This window comes from Colossoma macropomum, unplaced genomic scaffold (genome assembly GCF_904425465.1).
Source record: "Colossoma macropomum unplaced genomic scaffold, Colossoma_macropomum, whole genome shotgun sequence".
Taxonomy (NCBI): Eukaryota; Metazoa; Chordata; class Actinopteri; order Characiformes; family Serrasalmidae; genus Colossoma; species Colossoma macropomum.
The window spans coordinates 442,763-459,544 of NW_023495922.1; the positions used below are offsets into that span (position 1 = coordinate 442,763).

At 35.9% G+C, this 16,782-nt stretch overlaps 1 protein-coding gene across 1 annotated transcript in view; it reads left to right on the forward strand.

Moving 5' to 3' along the window:
• The window catches only part of si:ch73-383l1.1 (receptor tyrosine-protein kinase erbB-4), a 316,113-nt gene that overhangs the window by 217,977 nt on the left and 81,354 nt on the right, over positions 1-16,782 (forward strand). Inside the window, exons 4-5 of the mRNA XM_036564034.1 lie at positions 8,043-8,177; positions 14,839-14,904. Of these exons, the coding sequence (XP_036419927.1) occupies positions 8,043-8,177; positions 14,839-14,904 (201 nt within the window). The remainder of the gene's footprint in view (positions 1-8,042; positions 8,178-14,838; positions 14,905-16,782) is intronic.

Here is a 16,782-nt window from a genome sequence, read left to right on the forward strand (position 1 = left end):
CTAAACAATCTTATCCCCGCTGACTCACAAACCTCATGGAGATGCACCCAGGGCTTTCTCTTTGAGCTGTGTGCTGTGACAAATCTTGCAGCAAAAGTCAGTTAAGGATTTCTGTACACTCAAGTGCCTGTCCTGCCAAGGAACTTTCTAAAATGAATGATTTAGCAAATGTTATTCTTGTTATTCTTGGGTTGTTTCTGGACAGTCAAAAATGATACTATTTGTCCCACAGTGGAGTGGAAGAGTTGTGTTTGCCTAATAAAAAGTATACTGTGTATGGGTCATTCTACAGAAATGTCCATTTTTGCGACCCTAGCGTTTAGAGATATATTACACTTAAAAAACGTTAGGGTTACAGTTAATTTATATTTTAAAATAAAGCAGTAAGTTATTTTAACAATTACACCTTCTTCAGCCATGAATTTAGCAATATTGTTTTTTAAATTAATTATCTAGAATTCCAAGCACCACAGAAGAGCTCGTCCCCCAGTCATGTGTAAAGGCTGAGGCCATATTTTGAAGAAAAAAAATGTTTTTTTCTGCTATTTTAACTACAATAATCTATACATGACTATGGAATATATACATTAAATGATAAATGACATGAAGAAAACAAATGCCAGATAAATATTGTAAAATATATAATGAAAGTTGTTGTACTCAGGAGTCGTGTCACTGGTGTTACTACGTAACAAATATATTTTGAAATAAAAGTCACACTGATGACAACACGACTTCCTTTTACCTGTTTTCTGAGGATCTATGAAGAAAAGCACATGGTGTTTTTCAGTTATCAGAGATTTTCTCATTTAGCTCATGATTTCATATGAAGCTTTTAGTTGACGTCACTGGTGTGACCGACTTTATTCTTAGGTCATTGTGAAAAGATAGAATACAAATGGATTAAATTATATATTTGAGTGGATATTCCATGACTGACAACATGTGGTTTGATGCTCTGTAGCAGCCATTTTATAAAATGCATTTTTTATCAAAAGTGTCACTGGTGTTACCTTTATTATGAGGATTGGTAACACCAGTGACACCTATGGATAGATAGAAAAGTGGACGTTTCTGTAGAATGACCTGTATACAGTTGAATGAAAAAGTTTAGGCACCACAAATTGGCCAAATGAGATATTTTCATGGTCTTTTGAAGTGAACAGAAGTAAGCACTATATTATTTTGAAAAAGAACATTTTCTGCTGTTATTATGCACTGTTACTTTATGTTTGATTACCTAAAAACTAGAAAGGAATAGCACTTGTGGCATATGTGCAAGTTTGGTCAACCATGGGTCGCTCTAAGCATCTGGCTAAAGATCTGAAACTGAAACTAATTATTTCCCACAAAGCAGGAAAAGGCTATAAGAAGATATCGCAGCGCCTCCACCTTGCAATTTCCACATTCTGAAACATCATTAAGAAATGGTAGTTAAGGGGAACTGTGGAGGTCAAGGCGAGATCTGGAAGGCCAAGATGGAACTGCTTTTATCCTGGCCAGAAAGGCAAAGCAAATCCCCCAGATGAAGCAAAGATGGTGGTGCATGGTTCTACTGTGCAGTATTGCTATCACAAGTGTGATCTGCATGAAAGACTCATCAGATGAAAACCTCACCTGCAACCAACCTCATCACAAAAGTCACTGTCTAAAGCAAAATAACATCTAGATCAGTCAGATGCATTTTGGAAACAAGTGCTGTGGACTGACGAAGTAAACATGGAACTCTTTGGCCACAATCACCAAAGAAGAGTTTGAAGAAAAATGGAGAAGTATTTGATGAAAAGAACACCTTGCCAACTGTTTTTCATGGGGGTGAATCTATGATGCTGTGGGGTTGTGTGGCAGCCAGTGGAAACTTTGCACAGGTAGATGGAAGATGATAGATTCCACTAAATATCAGCAAATGTGACACAGTCAGTAATTTGGCCAGGTGTACCCAAACCTTTGCATACAAATGTGATTTCCACATGAAATTCTTGTCAAAAGTTAGTAAATTGACATGGTCATAGGATGTTATTCATGCTAAAGTGATATACATGTTTGAATCAAATCAATTAAATACAGCACTTTTTTGAATGTACAAAATATTAACCTTCTAATTTCATCTTAATCCTTGTTTCCTACATGGTAATGGTTGGCGTTTCCCAACTTTTCCTCTCCATGAGTTCTCGCTCTTGGTCCAGCTGATTAAATTGTGTTTACAGTCGGAGTCGGACGTTTAGTGTTATGAGAGTGCATATAAAAGAGCTCAATTTTCTCCTCTGGTGAGGGCTGCATTATGAGCTTTTGCCCTTCAAATGACTTCATAATGCAGTTCTTCTCCATCGCTTTGGCTGCCTTGAACTCCTTCTCTCCCCTCTGCACTTTTAATTTTACTTCGAAGACAACCTCATCTTTCATTCTTACTTTCTTCTAATGTGCTCAATGGTCTCATTCAAATTACGGTTATTGGCCGAAGATTTATGGGATTTGTAGTTTGAGTGCCCTGCTCTTCTCATTCTCTTTTTTTGCTTTCTTTTGGCAGGATGACAAAGAATCTTTCACGTTGGGGAAAGGAAATAATAATGATATACATTTCCGAACACTAGAACTTACACTGCGAATGTCAAAGCAGAGTCATGAAGAACTTTTGGTGTCATTTGTCGCTCCATTCTCACTTATGACCTTCTGACACACCACTAAAGGCTAAAGGAGAATCCCTTTGTTCCCCACACACACTCCAGGAAACGTCCGCTGAGACTGCATTTTTATCTTTCCTCGCTACGTTTCCTTTGTCCTTATCGCTCAGCATAGCTTTTGTGAAGAATTATATGAAGTTTAACACAAACTCTCATGCTCCACTGTTCACTTCCAGCCATGTATATTCATGTAACCCCTGTTGGGTTTTTGTTTCCATTCATCTTTTGTGGGAGAAGGAATTCAACTTAGATTCTTCTTCCTGACCTTGTATGTGTGGTAGATGGAGAATGAAGTACATGTACAAGTGCTGTAGAGAGGTTTCGCTGTGGGTTGGGAGAAAACCTCACTAGGGCAAGGGCGTAGGCCTGCTTAGATTGATCCCAGACCTACTCAATCAAATGGAGAAAGAATATTTATTAAACTGCATTTTATTACGATAAAGAAATTTGATTTGTTTATAGTGAGCACTGTCATTGTATTATGGCCATTCAAAAGCATTAGGCTCATGTGCAAGGAATAGTGTAATCAACAAATCCCAAGCTCTGCCTTATTTCCTCAGCCCTCCAATCACTGTTCAGCAACCATCGCTCTCATTTCCCAAGTCACCAACAAATACGTTGTTGTCATCAGTGATCTGCAAATATGGTCAATTTCAGACGGTATTACATGGGAAGGTTCAGTAATGTGATTTTACTACAGGATGCTGGTAATGTTTATGAGCCATTCATACACAATAAGAAATCTCGGTGTAAATTACAGAGATGCGTTCTTAAAAATTAGGTTCCTCAAAGGGTTAGAGAACCACTTTTGGTTCCCTGGAAAACCATGTTTCAAAGAAATTTGTGAGTGTAAAAGATCTTTTGAAGGGTTAATGAACCTTTCCATCTGAAGGTTCCTTTCCAAAATTGTAAGGGATCTTCCTAGAACCTTTACAGTATGTTGATGTTCGTTCATCTTTCAAAAGGTTCTCCTTACACTCACACAACTCATTTACAAAAATAGTACTCTAAAGAACTATCCACTGAAAGGTTCTTTAGGGAACCAAAAATGTTTTTTATGGCATATGACCTTTATTTTTAAGAGTGTGGGTATGGCCACTTGATTTGCACTTTGCCATCACAGCAAAAAATTTAAATAAACAATGGATTTGTTTCCTAGAACCATCTAAGTAGCTGTTAAAGTGAATACCATGTCTCAGTCAACATCATCGTGTAAAATTCTATATATTTTTTGATCATTTTCTTGATGTTTTAATGTTTAGAGTCTTACTCTTGAGGGATCAATCACAATCATCATGCAAGGAAGGGGTCCGTACTGTAATTGACAGTATAAAATGTTCTTCCGCCCAATGCATGCAGTTAAGTTGCCATCATGGATAAAAAAAAAAACAACCTTTGACTGTAAAATTATAGTACATTAATCTCTCTAGAGTATGTATGGATAATGTCTATTTCAGCATTTCCAGTGCATCTTGTTCCAATTTGATCTAGCTGTCTACACATTGAATAAGAAAGGCATGCACAGTTGACCTCTTTCAGTGCTAATCTGATATAGCACTGTATGCAGGCCACTTTCTATTAGACTGCATAGGTGTCAACCTCCAAAGATAGTAACCTTTCTGGTAATTCACTAATACCCATTCACTCTCAGAAAAAAGGCTATGAAAGTGTCACTGGGGCAGTACCCCTCTTGTCACTGGGGTGGTATCCTCAAGGGTACATCTCATTACCTTTAGTCAGGGAACAAAATTGTATGATAATCCATTGAAATTATATTTTCTAAGTTGTGTTGACTCCACACACCCCGTCTCGTCTCCAGGCTTCTTATTTTATTGTTCTGTTTTAAAACATTAGATTATGAAAAGGTACAAATATGAGCTTTCCCACTGGGGAAAAGCTTATTCAAGATACATAATTGCTGCATTATAGCTACATCTCAGATAAAACACATCCACTGCCAACAGTAATAACATCTCACTGTTGTCTTTGGACAACTAGGATTGTTGGAGCATGAATTATTCACCTAAATTTGCATCTTATTAGAGATTAGAGTTTTTCACATACCTGCAATTATGTACTAAAACAGGTTATGATGACTAAAGCTTAATGCACAGTGAATAAAAATTTCGGAAGAGTCTATTTTAGGCTTTATTGAACAATGAATAAGACATTAATAAGCTCCCAATATGTGTTACTCCAAATTAAGTGGTTCTGTTTTCATCTTGGCAGAGAAATTGAAACATTATTTAGACATCATAATAATAACTTTCTCATCTTACCCATATATCACATTTTTACATGCCTTATTGGACCTTTTTGCTATGAAATTTGTTTATTTCCTTGGTTAGCATCTGGCCCTGTTGCGTACAGTCTAATATGTGATAATTGCCACACACTGAGAGTGGGATGTGGTATAATTTGCTGACAGCGATCCAATTATTTATGCTTTCATCCTATCTGGAGCTGGTTTCCTCAGCTAGCTAGTAACACAACTGAATGCTAATGCAAATGTGGTTAATTTTTTATTCGTCTTTTGAATAATTTTGCTTCACTGAAAGGTTAGAATTCTCTCATATTTTCAGTGTAAGATCAAACTGATAAACAGGAAAGACAGACTGGGTAACACTTTATTTGAACCCTGCTAATCATAACATAATCATGGCATAAACATGTCATATGCTTTATTTGTTAAGTCATATAGCATCATGATCATGATCTATATATGGCCTAGTCTATTGTATTAGATCAAACTGCACTCACACAGTAAAAACTATATAAAAAAGAAAAAAGTATTCAGATCTTAGATATTAACAAGGATTATATTATGATCTATTTAAACCCAAACATTATTTGAGATAGTAATAAGCTAAATATACACTAAATACCAATTTATAGGGTAGTTTCTGTTGGGTGGTGTCTGTCCCAAACTCTAAATTCTTTAAAATTTACACTTGTGAAAATAATAATTACATTTTTTAAAATTTATTTCATTTATATTTTTGATTTTAAAGTGTTGAGAGCTTTATTTATTTAGTTTCATTTTTAAATGAAAAACTTAATTCAAAAAGGCTGTCCCATGTTTGTTATATGTTCATATGTCCCTCATTTCCACATAGTGAGTAGTTAGATCCCATTGTTCTAAAGTAAACATGTCCCAAAATCTGAAAACCAGTGTGGAACACTGACAATTGTCACTACCGAAACACAGATTTTCTGCAATTTAATACAGTTTTTGGGTTTTAATGATAAATATTATGACTGCATCTGTTTACCACTGTTCAAAACTGTGTTTGTTAGTCATCTACTGGCTAGCATTTCTGAGTTCTGCTCAAATGTAGTTAAAATTGTCACTACTGAAACATTTCAGAAGGTTTTGTTAGTGTTATGGTTGTTTTGTTACTGAAAAAAAAGGAAGGTTCAATTATTTGTTTTAATAAAATGAAAAGGGTCATTTGAAGCAAAAGGAATTTAATCTAAAGTTCAAGTCTGTTAAAAGTCTGAAATGGATTTTTAACTCTTTGACCTAATTTGGTAAAATGATCCTTATAGCCTTGGAGCAGTTAAACAGCTAAATGAAACTTGTCAAAATAAAAGACTGCAAAAGTGAACAGTGTAGCATCAGGTCCAAAGGCCCATTCACACCAAAGGACTCTTCGATGATCCAGCTTGAGGACTTTGAGCTTCATTGCACATACTGTAGTCAACATTCTCTATTAATGTTAGCAAGTTTATTGTACGTTAACTATTTTTATTGTCAGCTGTCTTTGTTTTTCAGCCAAGTGTGTCCTGAATTTCAGTTTCAGCCAGGAACTTCTATTTTGGTGCACCATTAGTATTCAGTATTCAGCCCTTTAGTCTCTGCTTGGGATAGCAAATGTCTGTTTCTTTTGCTTTCTCTCAATAACGAGAACTTTACAGTGGTGTGTAGGAGATAAAACAGCCTGTGACTGGGACGAGTCCTGAAAGGCCGTATGTTCTTTTGCGCCTCAGGGGACCTCAGATGGCGAGCGATGGTGCAAATGACAATCAAGGATGCCTCTCTCGTCATTTTTATCCCACATCTCTAATCATGCTAATTACTCATGCAGAAATGAAGGGAGCAAATTGGACAGACGGGGCCACTTAATTCGGCCAATCAGATTTGAACAGTCTCATCAAATCCTGGTTCCCGAGACTTTTTCTTTTCTCAGAGGAGGAGGGTGATTGATGAAGAAGGTGTAGTTCATTGCATTAAAGAACTCAGGATTAGAACATATCTTATGTTTGTGTGGACTGTATGGGCGGTCTGTGAAATATATTGTTGATTTTTGGTCATTCTGTGTTAAACATTGCCTTTTGATGTTTGTGAAAAGCATTTCATGTTTTCCTTTCAGACTTGTAACAGACTTTAACACATATTTTAGCTAAAGAGCTCCCTCTATTGGTTCACATTCATAACAACTAGCTGAAACCTGGTTAGGCTACTACTCATATTCACGGTCAGTAAAGTATTTAGGACTTCCAGAAGGCCTAGTGTAACACACTTCCTCTAAAAATTGGTCACACACATTGGAAATAATGATTGGTTGATTTCAGTCTCCTTTCCTTATTATGTTGGTAGCTAATCCAACATGTAAGGCTTTCTTTCCAGCTTCTGAAGGCCTAACTAATGGGAAAGTTAGCTTGGCTGTATCTATGTAGATAGCAATTCTGATTAGACAATTTCCCATTGGGTTTTTCAATGGTTTTACCCTTTCGTTCCCAAACTTTAGCAATAAAATAAGAGTATTACTTTAATTCATATATATCAGACATGATTCTGATTGAACTAAAATTTACAGACATGGCCTAGTAGGCCCTGAAGGTTCTCCACAGCCACTCTATCTGCTGTTTTTTTAAGTCCCAGCAGGCCTTGAGGGTTGTCCACAGCCCTTCTATTCTGCCATTTTGTATACATTATACTTTTAACACTCTACACTATGTAAACTGGCTTAAATCTTTATCAGTGTCTTGCTCTTTTATATTGTTTATACTCCTCTGTTCTGCACTTTTATGTTGTGTAGAATTAATTTAATAGAATAGAATTGAATGTCACTCCTCACTTCTCTCTAACACCAACATATTGTGTCCTCATAACTTGTATACAAGAAATGTGCAGGTAGAGAGATAATACACTCATAATCTTCACTAATCTTTTTATAAGCTCTGTTTATGCTCACAAGATAAAGCTGATGTTTATTCACTTTCTCAAGATCTCTTCTTGGAGCTAGTGGTCAAAGCTGTGTCATGATTGTAATAAAGCATAATTTGGAACAAGACAAGGTAAGGCGAGGTAATCTGAGGTCTGACAGGCATTTGATTTTTTTTATCTTGCCCCATCAGAAATCCTGAATGGTGGGGTGTACGTGGATCAGAATAAGTTCCTGTGCCATGCAGACACCATCCACTGGCAGGACATTGTGAAGAACCCTCGAGCTGAACTACTGGTGGTGCCATCCAACAACAGCGGCAGTTCATGTAAGTACCTAATAGAATAATAATGAAAATGTGCATCATTGATTCAACCACATTTAAATGTCTTGGTGGACTGAATCATTTTCTAAAGAATCGTAATTGGTATTTTTTGCTATTGGGCTCCCCTACAGGTGAGGAGTGTAAGTCACTTTTACACCCCTGTCGTAAATACAAATTGCGGTTTGAACCCCCCTCATGGAAAGCTACACATGCATTTGTTGACAAGCTGAAGGATACAGAACCGATGTTCTAACAATTTATCCGACCCACGAGTGGTCCTACTGACCATGTGCATATCATTAGTGTGTCAGTACAAGTCAGTGTTTTAACCCCTGAAAATCTCAGGCTTATGACATACTAAGCCTTATTATTTATTAACTATGTGGACTACAATGCAAACTAGCTGAGCTATTCTTATGGGACCTGGCTATTTAAGGGGTTAAATGTTTTACTGTGTTTTTGATAATTCAGTATAGACTCAGCTTAATATGACTAATTATCCCTGATAAGCTGATTTAGACCATCAAAAATATCCTTATTATTCTTTTAATGCTGGTAGAATTTTCTCATAAGGACATTGACCAGCTTCTTGTTTGAATTTTCCCAGCCCACCTTAAATGGTGCAGCAGTTACATTCTAATACCTGACGCATTATAATAATAATAATGACTGCTGAATTATTTAAGGTGGAATGGGAAAATTCAAACAAGAATGTATAAGAAGCTAACTTCAGCTTCGTAGTTTTAATTCTGGTAGTATTTTTTTGATAAGATGATTTAAGTGATTAAAATATTCTACGTAGAGTTTCTGTGCATTGAGTGACCTATAAATATGCAGTACAGTAGAACATTTCAACAAAGTAGAACAACACCAGCAACAACATCAGAAGAAAAAGAACTAAGGCAACTTACAATGTAGAGTAATATTACAGGATTTTACACATTTTTGACTTATAGTTTTATTTATTGAAACATCAGAGATAAACACTAATTAAAGAAAGGAAAAACAAAAAACAACTGACAAAATATTTCAAGTAGGTTGAAATACTGCTTGTATTTTCAACCCATATAGGCTACACTGTTTGCTAAGCATTTGAATGTGAAGCAAGCGTGTAATTGAATAAAAGATTGTTGGCAACATAATATAGGCTATATTGCACATAATATACAGTGGACAGTATAATTTATTACAAGCCAGACTGACCAAACTTTTGACGTGAGATGAATTTATTTCTTCGCATGCTAGTCTGAAATGGGACTGAGGTTACGTGACTTTTGGCATCTGGAAAACTCCACACACAGATAGGTTTACAGCCTACATTGCTACATCTTTCATAAATAACTCTCTCAAGGATGGACACTCTGCTGTTGGATTTTCGTTGTTGTCCCGTCAGCCATGAGACAGATCACTACAGCTAGCATGACCCGTAGTTGTTGGTGTGTGACACGGTTCTGGTGAGAGGTTTCATGCCACTCCTCCAAAGTTACATAGTGCTATAGCAGCCTTCCTGAGCCCAGAGTGGCAATGACAGAGATGCCATTCTCCCTTATATAAGTCAGTGTACTGTCATGATGATTTTGAAGCTTTTTTTAAAGCTGTTATTTTAGGTAAAATTGTTACATAATGTTGCTTTAAAGAATCAGAATAAAATCATGTTTAGGCCAGAAATTTACACCCACATAACAGCTCTCACAAACTAGACCACTGGGTGCAGCTGATTTGTAATCATCTATAATACATCCTATAGTATTCTGGTCAGTGATAACAGGAAGCAGATTAGCTCGCTGCTTGAAGCTGAGCTGTTATATGACCGCACATAATGACGATTTACTGTCCACACTAAACAGTGCCCTCTCAAGGTGACTGTGCACTGGACCCTTTTAGTTTCACCATGTGGTTCAATAAACCACATTATTAGCTTCTGAAGAGCCCGTTACATTCCATATGTTTGTTTGTTTCCTAAGAGACAAAGGTTTCATCAGTGGCCATTAAAGATTTAGCAGCAGTCTTTCAGTGTGTGGTTCTTCAGTTCATGTACACACTTAAAAACGCGTTTTCCATCATGAAATCGTCCTTCAAACTGATAGAAAATGTGTTGTAGGTGTTCTGCTTCACTGTTTAATAGGAATCACTAACCAGAACACTAAGGCAGTGCAGTGAGCAGCAGTACACTGTAAAAGAATGGAACTATGGAGTGAAATTTACATTTTAAAGCACATTTTAAATTTCAAGGCGCTGAGATTTTTGAGTTTCCTTAAAAGCACATCGTGTAGTCATTCTTATGGACCTTTTGGAAGACGCCGTTATCCAGAATGACAATCGTCATACAAACTGTAAGCCAAAGATAAGAGCGTAATGGTGTAATATAGACTATTTGTTTTCCAATTTTATTGCCAGCCTAACATTGGACGAACAAATAAATCAGAATTTGTAAAACAAATGAAAATTAGTAAGGATGACTACAAAATCAGCTGTTGAGAAAAGGTAAAAATCTTTGTGTAAAATGTCGCCTTCGAATTTTGAGTTCTTTTAACTTTTTTTTTTTTTCACTGTACAGTTTAAAAGTTTTCTTCAAGTGTTTGTCCTCTCGCATTCCATCTAAAGTGAGACATGCTTTGGAAGAGAACAAAGGGCTGTAGAAGCTGAAAGGGGGTTTGTACAGAAGATTGGCAAATTGAGGCCCTTAGAAAATATACTCTGCCTGCGTCTTCAGTGGAGGTTAACTCTCAATCACTCTTGCTATGTAATTACAGACGATTAACCACAAAAACTGGCATCTGTGCTCCCTTAAAAACGCAAGGGTCTTATAGCACTTACAACCTGAGGATGGTGTAATTCTTATTGTGTCTTGGTCAATTGTAATTATAATTACAAAGTATTTCAATAGGACAGTCACACATACCATACGTTGTTGTTTTCAGGAGACTTGGCCACTCATATATGCCATTATTTGACGTTTAAATGCTAAAAAAAAATGTTGATATCTTAATGAATTGGCCATTTTTTGGTCAAAAATGTATTTATTTATTTTTTTTGAAATGAAAATAGATGACTTTTTATAAAAAAAGATATCAGGAGATGATTATGTGATCATCTAGTTAGGCTAGAGTCTCTGTGACCTGAAAATGCAAGAATTTAGATGGTGGGTTATCTTACTGCTTGTTATTGATTAAAAATAAATGATTAGCCTAAGACAGTCATGTTTTTTTTTTGTTTGTTTTTTTTTTGGTTGTTTGTTTGTTTGTTTTGTTTTTGATGTTCTGTCATCTCGGGTTCATGCTAAGGTTTAAAAACTCTGATAACCAGCCAGGCAGACCATAGAATATTCTCCTCAGAGCCAAGTACTTTGAAATGAATTTTAATTTCAGATTAAAGCTGAAAATAATTATCGTTAGTTCATTTATTATTATAGGTTTGTTTAAATATGACCACTGGGATAGGCTCCAGCAACAGTATCCGAATCCCACTAAAATCCCACTAAAATCTCCACACTGAAAAAATGTTTTGAATTTACTTGAGTCAAATGCTACATTGATTCCACACACATGAAATATCTTACATCAACACAATTACTGCCATTCATTGTACTTACTTTTGGTGATAATTGGGTTGATGTATTTTCTTCATGTACACATTTGAACCATGTAAATTCAAAGCAACCTTTTTTTTAGTGTAAAAACATATTGCTTTATCCAGCTATAGACTGTGAAATTCAGTCATGGAATAATGGAGACATTCTGGTTTGTTTCATGATTTTTCCAGGTCAAAAGATAGAAGCAGAAGCTAAAGTGTCCTTGGTGTACACAGCCGACCACTTTCTGCTTCACCTTCACTTTTAACTTTTAAACTCTTATACTTCAGTGCTCAAGAGAACATGACAACAGAACAACAGAGAGTATATTGCACTATTGATTCATGAGGAAAAACTCAAAAACACTGCACATTCGCAGTAGGACATGGGGTTGTGTTTAGAGAGTTCTATCACATCACTTCCATTTGCTGCCTGCACTGGAAAAAAGCTACTTTGAATTGACCTGATTCAAATGTGTACATTGGTTCCATATGAATGAAATATGTAATATTAACACAACTACTGACATTCTTTGTACTTACTTTTGGCAAGAATTATGATGATGTATTTTATTTATGTGAAACTTGTGTACACATTTAAATCAAGTAAATTCAATGTGACCCTTTTATCATTGGACAAACAGCTTTGTCCAGCTATAGATCATGATATGCTCTATACGGAGTCATTGGTTTTCACTGGTAACAGTGACTGGTTTTCATAGCTCTAATTCTCATCGTTTCTCTGATAGGCCTATAACAGTAGTCATTGGTTATCACTAGCTAATCTAAATAGTTTAGTCCAATGACTGAAGTGACCACACTCTTAGAAAAAAAAGGTACCTAACTGTCACTAGTGCAGTACCCCTCTTGTCACTGGGGTGGGACCCTCAAGGGTAGATCTCAGTACCTTCAGGGAAAATAATTGTGCCATAATCTACTGAAATGATATTTCAGTTATATCGACTCCACACACCCCGTCTCGTCTCCAGGCTTTTATTTTATTGTTCTGTTTAAAATATTCGGTTATGAAAAGGTACGAATACATACTTTTCACCTGGAAAAACTAATTTAAGGTTCACATTTGGACCTTAAAACCACTGTTGTACTTTTGAGGGAACATTTACATTATTTGTACCTTGATGAATGAAAAATGTACCTGCACAGAACCTTTGTTTCTAATAGTGCAGAGGGGGATGGATTCCTCTTTTGAGTCTTGGGTTCTCTCAGGATTTCTTCCTTTTGCTGTTAGAGAGTTTTTCCTTGCCACTCTCGCCTTTGGCGATGCTCACTGGGGTTTCTATAAAGGTACTTTGTGACAATATCTGATGTAAAAAGGGTTTTATATATATTTATATATATATATATATATATATATATATACATATATATAAATTTTGACTTGATTTAACTTGAGAAGGGGAGGCTAGAGTGTCTTTAGCATACATAGCAGGCCAATAAATGATACTGGGCTATTGATTTATAAGAAAAACTTTAAAGCGCTGTACATTTGCAGTAGGACCTTTTTTCGCTGTGTGCAGTTTGCAGTTAATATGGCATTAAACGGCTTTATAATAACTCAGCTTTACTTGCTTTTTGCTGTTTTTGCTCTTCTGCTTCCATTTTTGAAAAGTTGATTTGTGCTTTTTTGCCTTTTTTTTGAGTTGCTACACTTTGATGGAACAAAAATGTTGTGTCTTAAATCGTATGTGAAGAATCATTTTAATGACCAGAGACAATAACTAACAAGCTGAAAAATTTAAGATTTCATTTTAGGTTCACTTTAAGAACCACCATGATAGATTGTATTAGAACAGAATGGCATAATGGCTGCTGGTTACACATACAGGTGCTCCACTTAAGTCTTACCATATTTCTATTCTATTACATTGTTTTCCTCATTTGTATCATAACTCTTTAGAAAATGAACATTTCAGACATATTTCTATGCAATAAGAAATGTCCATCGCTGCATTGACAATTGCAAGTTAAGACTGTACTATGCACAGCAGAAGTCATGTGTCAACAATGTTCAGAAACACTGCCGACCTTTCTGGGCTCAAGCTCATCTACAATAGACTAACTAATCCATAGTGGAAACGTGTATTGTGGTCTGACGTATCACATTGTTTATGAAAAAAAAATGGTTCTGTAGGCCATAGAAGAAAAGGACCATCCAGATTGTTACCAAGATAAAGTTCAAAAACCAGCATCTGTCATGTTGTGGGGGTTGTTAGTGGGTAACTTGCACATGTGTGCCTGCCTTTTAGATGACATCTTTTTCAAGGACATCCATGCTTGTTTCAACATGACCACACCAAGTCACATTCTGCACATGTTACAAAAGCATAATCAGAGAGTGTGAGCGCTAGACTGGCCTTCCAGTCCAGAACTGTCTTCCATTGAAAACATCTCACAGTATTAATCAAAATACGTGTACAGTTGCCCAGCCGAGAACTTGTATAACTGAAGAACTGCAAAAATTTCTACTTTCATAACTGGAGTTTGTATCTTCAGTCCTCAATCGATTATTAAGTGCTTTTAAACATGCTTCTGTCTCAACCTTTTTGGAATGGGTTGAGGCATCAAATTTGAAATGAGTGTCTATTTAAAAAAAAAAAAGTTGCTTTTGTACCGTTTATAATTTAAAACAGGTAATCACTGCTTTCTGTTTTATCAGCATTTTTTCATACTGTTTCAACTTTTTTTGCAATTGGGTTTGTAGTAGTAGGAAAAGAATTGTTGTTGTTGTTGTTGTTTACATTTTACCTTTATTACCAGTTTGTCATTTTTACAAGTCTTCTGGATACGTGTTCTGCATTCTGCACAAATGAGAAATGACTTTCAGATATAAAGACATCTCACAAGCCTGATTATATCTTTAATAAAAAAGCCATCAAAAAGCCTGTTTGAAGAAAACAACCAACAACCTCCTTCGACTTTGTCCTTGAGGATGATTATCTGCCCTATTCAGTCATATACATATAATTTGTATTAGAGACAAATCTATTTATTAACTTCTTCTATGTTGTGTTTTAGTTGTTGTTTGTAATAACAGTGGAAGAATAACACTGATGATGGTGAATGTGTTCCACAGGCAGGCGATGTCATCGATCCTGTAATGGACGCTGCTGGGGTCACCAAGAGGACCAGTGCCAGACCTGTAAGTGTCAAACCTCGCAATAGCTCAGTAAACAAACACACTGCGAAGAGCAGTTGGTCAGTTAGCTTTATTTAACATCATGAACTCACTTTACTATCTCTTCATTGCAAGATTGTGCTTCCATATGACATCCCATGTGTAGTTCTTTGAACCTTTAGAACCGTTACAAAATGAACCAATTTGATGTTCATTAATGGCACTTTTACATGTAAAATGGGTTCCAAAAATCTGAGACTACTAAGAAAAATGTGTATAATGTGCAAATTTTATTATTAATGTAACAATTTGAGTGAAAAGTAGAATTTTAAAAAATCTTTACATTAACTCAAGAATTTCTTAGTATTGAAGACGTCCCACTTTTGTTTCAATGACAGCAGGCACTGCAAAAGAAACTTTAAAAAATTCCAGATTTTCAGCATGGTCTCAGACTTTTGGAGCCCACTGTACCTTCTTAGGAGCAGACCAGTCAAAGCTGTTGGGTGGTCCTCCAAAAATCATCTGACTTCCAGGTGAACCCTAGTTCAGTTCGCTGCTGGTGGGAATGCACTTTTCCGATGGTTCACACCAAAATGAAGGAATTCAATTTCGAAGCAAGTTCTTCTTCTTCTAGCCACACTTTCATACTGTATACTCTTAAAAAGACGGTTCTTCAAAGTTTTTTTTTTTTTTACAAAAGAAAATAGTTCTATATAGATCCATGAACACTCAAAGAAACCTTTCCAAGATTAAATCATGAAAGGGCTCGTTGGATTGATAGAGAATGTGTTGAACGTGGTTCTATTTAGCACCAAAAAGGGTTCTTCTATTATGACAAGCTCACAATAGAGCCTTTTAGGTGCTATATAGAACGTTTTTGTTCAAAAAGGTTCTGTATAGAACCATCTACTACATGTTCTTCATCAATCTGAAAAACACTTTCATGATGCAAAGAACCCTTTAATCATGCAAATGTTTTTTTTTGAGTGTTCATGGTTCTATATAGAACCATTTTCTTTACTGAAGAACCCTTGCGGAACCATCTTTTTTTTTCGTGTGTACTGTCTGCATAATCTGCCTGTTTACATTTCACTCTTTACAGATACTCTTATTGTTTTTTGCAGGACAAGCTGCTGCTAGTTATGTCAGATAAGCAATACAAACATTTGATTTTATTACATAGACCACATAACATATTCTTCATAGATTGGGACAGACATCAGCGACCTGATTGGTTGTATTCAAACTGATGTCTAATTAAACCTGTCAATCAGAAGAGAGCAGACTGTATAAGTAAAGATCAAGAAGAGTTTCTTTTTATTACTCTTGTGCTACATGTAGACGATAAGCATCTAAATGTTCATGCAACATGAGTAGGATCATTAATTTTATCAAGAATATTTGGTAATGCTTTCTTTTACAGTCCTGTATGTTCTAGTTATAACCAGGTAAATGTGACACCAAAGTACTAGATAACTATTCTGGGTACCATATTGGTAAGTTCCAGAACAGTCCAACAAAAGTTCACTGAAATGCATAACAGGTTCTACATATTTTTTCATAGGTACTATGTAAGACTCTTTGTACTTTGCCATATAACTACCAAGTACCTTTTAACCCTAAATAATTACAGCACAGTGGAGTTTGTACCACATACTTACCCAGTTAATACTTAGAGCCTGTTGGGCACTTCAGCATAATTTAGTTGGTCTTGGATCTTACCATCATGTTACGCAAAACAAGTACAAAATAGTTTGAAGACAGTACCTCGCACGTACCTGTTTAATACCTAGAACCTAAGGAACTGCTAAAGAAAGTGTTACTGAGTACATTTGAAGAATAGATCTGCATTTTATGTTTTAATAGGCTAATGACAATTGAATATTTTGGTCAATTTTTGGT